The 2,050-nt window shown below is 57.9% G+C and overlaps 1 protein-coding gene across 2 annotated transcripts in view; it reads right to left on the bottom strand.

Moving 5' to 3' along the window:
• The window catches only part of ANKRD52 (ankyrin repeat domain 52), a 12,415-nt gene that overhangs the window by 2,977 nt on the left and 7,388 nt on the right, over positions 1-2,050 (bottom strand). For both annotated transcript variants that reach the window (XM_010839226.1, XM_010839227.1), the window contains exons 17-22: positions 1,981-2,050; positions 1,646-1,733; positions 1,453-1,570; positions 513-732; positions 248-335; positions 56-139 (exon numbers count right to left, since the gene is read on the bottom strand). In XM_010839226.1, coding sequence (XP_010837528.1) covers positions 56-139; positions 248-335; positions 513-732; positions 1,453-1,570; positions 1,646-1,733; positions 1,981-2,050 — 668 coding nt within the window. The remainder of the gene's footprint in view (positions 1-55; positions 140-247; positions 336-512; positions 733-1,452; positions 1,571-1,645; positions 1,734-1,980) is intronic.

The following is a 2,050-nucleotide window of genomic DNA, read 5'->3' on the forward strand; positions in this document are numbered from 1 at the left end:
AGCAGAGAGAACGCCGGGGGCAGCGGAGGCGTCTCCCAAGGCCCCTGCCACTCACCGTCCTTTGGCATCTCGGCTGTTCACAATCTTGGCACCCAGAGCTCCCAGCAGCATCTCTGTGGTGCTGTCCTGGTTATTAATACTGGAGGAAGAGGAAGGGTCAGCAGGAGGGGCATGGGGAAACAGACGGTCTGTCCTATGCCCACATCACAGACCCTTGGGTGGAGCTGGGGCTGAGGAAGGGACTTACACTGCACAGTGCAAAGGAGTGAAGGGGTTTCCTTCCAGATATGAAAACGGGCTGTGTTCAAGTAACAACTCCAGACAATCTTCGTGTCCTGAGGACGAGGAGGGAAGAGTGGTGATGGAGAGAAATAACACCACGACCCCTTTCATTGGTCTGTCCCATCTCTTGACACCCCATTCTACTTCCAGATCCAGAGCAACCCACGAGTCCTTGTCTGCCTCCCTCCACCCCCATCTCAGCTGTCCCCACAAAGGCCCCAGAGCCACACCAGTGTAGGAGGCCCAGTGCATGGGCGAGTATCCGCTGTAATCCACCCCGGTATCCAGGGGGTCTGTAGACAGGGCGGCCTGCAGCAGGGTCCGCAGCACTGCGGTGTGGCCACAGGCTGAGGCCAGGTGAATGGGCGTGCGGCCCTTGAAGTCTCGGCACAGCACAAATGCATCGTGGTCCAGCAGGGCAGCCAGGCAGTCCTCACAGCCAGTCACTGCCTGTGGGTGACGTGGGGGTGTCAGTCCTGAGGCTGGCCCAGGAGTAAGAATCGCTTCCCGGGCTCCAATCCTTGTCTTTGCAACCATGATTCTAAGTATTGTTTAGTTGCTAAGTCATGTCCCACTCTCTGTGACCCCATGGACTGCAGCATGCCAGGCTTCCCTGTCCTTCACTATCTCACTGTCTTCAAACTCAGGTCCATTGGGTTAGTGACACCATCCAATCATCTCATCCTCTGTTGCCCCCTTCTCCTCCTGCCCTCAATCTTTCCCAGCATCAGGGTCTTTTCTAATAATTCTAAGTATTAAGGATCGGCATCTCCTTCCCTGACTCTATGCCATCAGACAAGCAGGATAGTGAGAGTTAACACTGGCCCTCTGCAGTGGGAGACTAAGGAGTCAAACAACCCCATGGGATGAGGAGGAGACAGCTTTAGGGCAGGTGATGGTGGAGAAGGATCGGGCAAGTGGCATCATTATCAAACAGGAGAGGGCCAGCTGGGGACCCTGGGCAGAGTCTGGGTGGTGAGCAGGTGACTACACAGGATCACAGAGCAGGGTAATCAGGAAGATGAACTGTGGGCATCAGATCCTCATCCTGGAACAAGCATGCTAAGGCCCACTAAGACTCCGGCCCACCTACTAGACAATCTGATATCCTACTGTGCGCTCCTATGTCTGAGCCCTTCTGTGAGCAAGCCCACCCTGAAGCCCACTCACCCCGCGGTGGAGGGCGGTGCGGCCCCGGAGGTCAGCAGCGTCAGCCGTGGATCCTTTCTCTAGCAGCAGATGTACGCAGTCCACGTGGCCATTCATGATGGCCAGCATCAGCGGGGTTCTACCGAGGGGGCAGGGAAAGGGTGAGGGCCTGGCAGGGCTGGGAACCCTGACCCCACCCCCAGCCCACACTCACTGTCCATAGGCATCCATGACATCCGTGATGTCAGCGCGTTCCCCACTGTCGATCAGCAAGTGCAGGGAATCAGTGTGGCCAGAGGCAGCTAGGTGAAGAGGGGGCCTTCAGTGTCAGGCATGGTCGGGGAAGAAGACCAGGTGGAGGGTGGAGGTCATGGGAGGACACGGGGTAGGGAGAAGTCTTGGGGGAGAGTCAGCACTTGAGGTTTGCATCCTCCTTGCCCTACCCTATCTCAACCCCAGTCCCTTCAGGGTTCTGGAGGGAGCTGGGGACCAGTCCCAGAGGAGGCCTGGGGTGGCAAGGGGAGGAAGCAGCCCACAGGGCACCCTTACCAGCAGCATGCAGGGGTGTCCACTTGCGTTTGCGCTCCTTGATGAGGGCAGAGGCGCCGTGGGCCGTTAG

Source organism: Bison bison, unplaced genomic scaffold (assembly GCF_000754665.1).
Source record: "Bison bison bison isolate TAMUID 2011002044 unplaced genomic scaffold, Bison_UMD1.0 scf7180017864115, whole genome shotgun sequence".
In the NCBI taxonomy this organism is placed as follows: domain Eukaryota; kingdom Metazoa; phylum Chordata; class Mammalia; order Artiodactyla; family Bovidae; genus Bison; species Bison bison.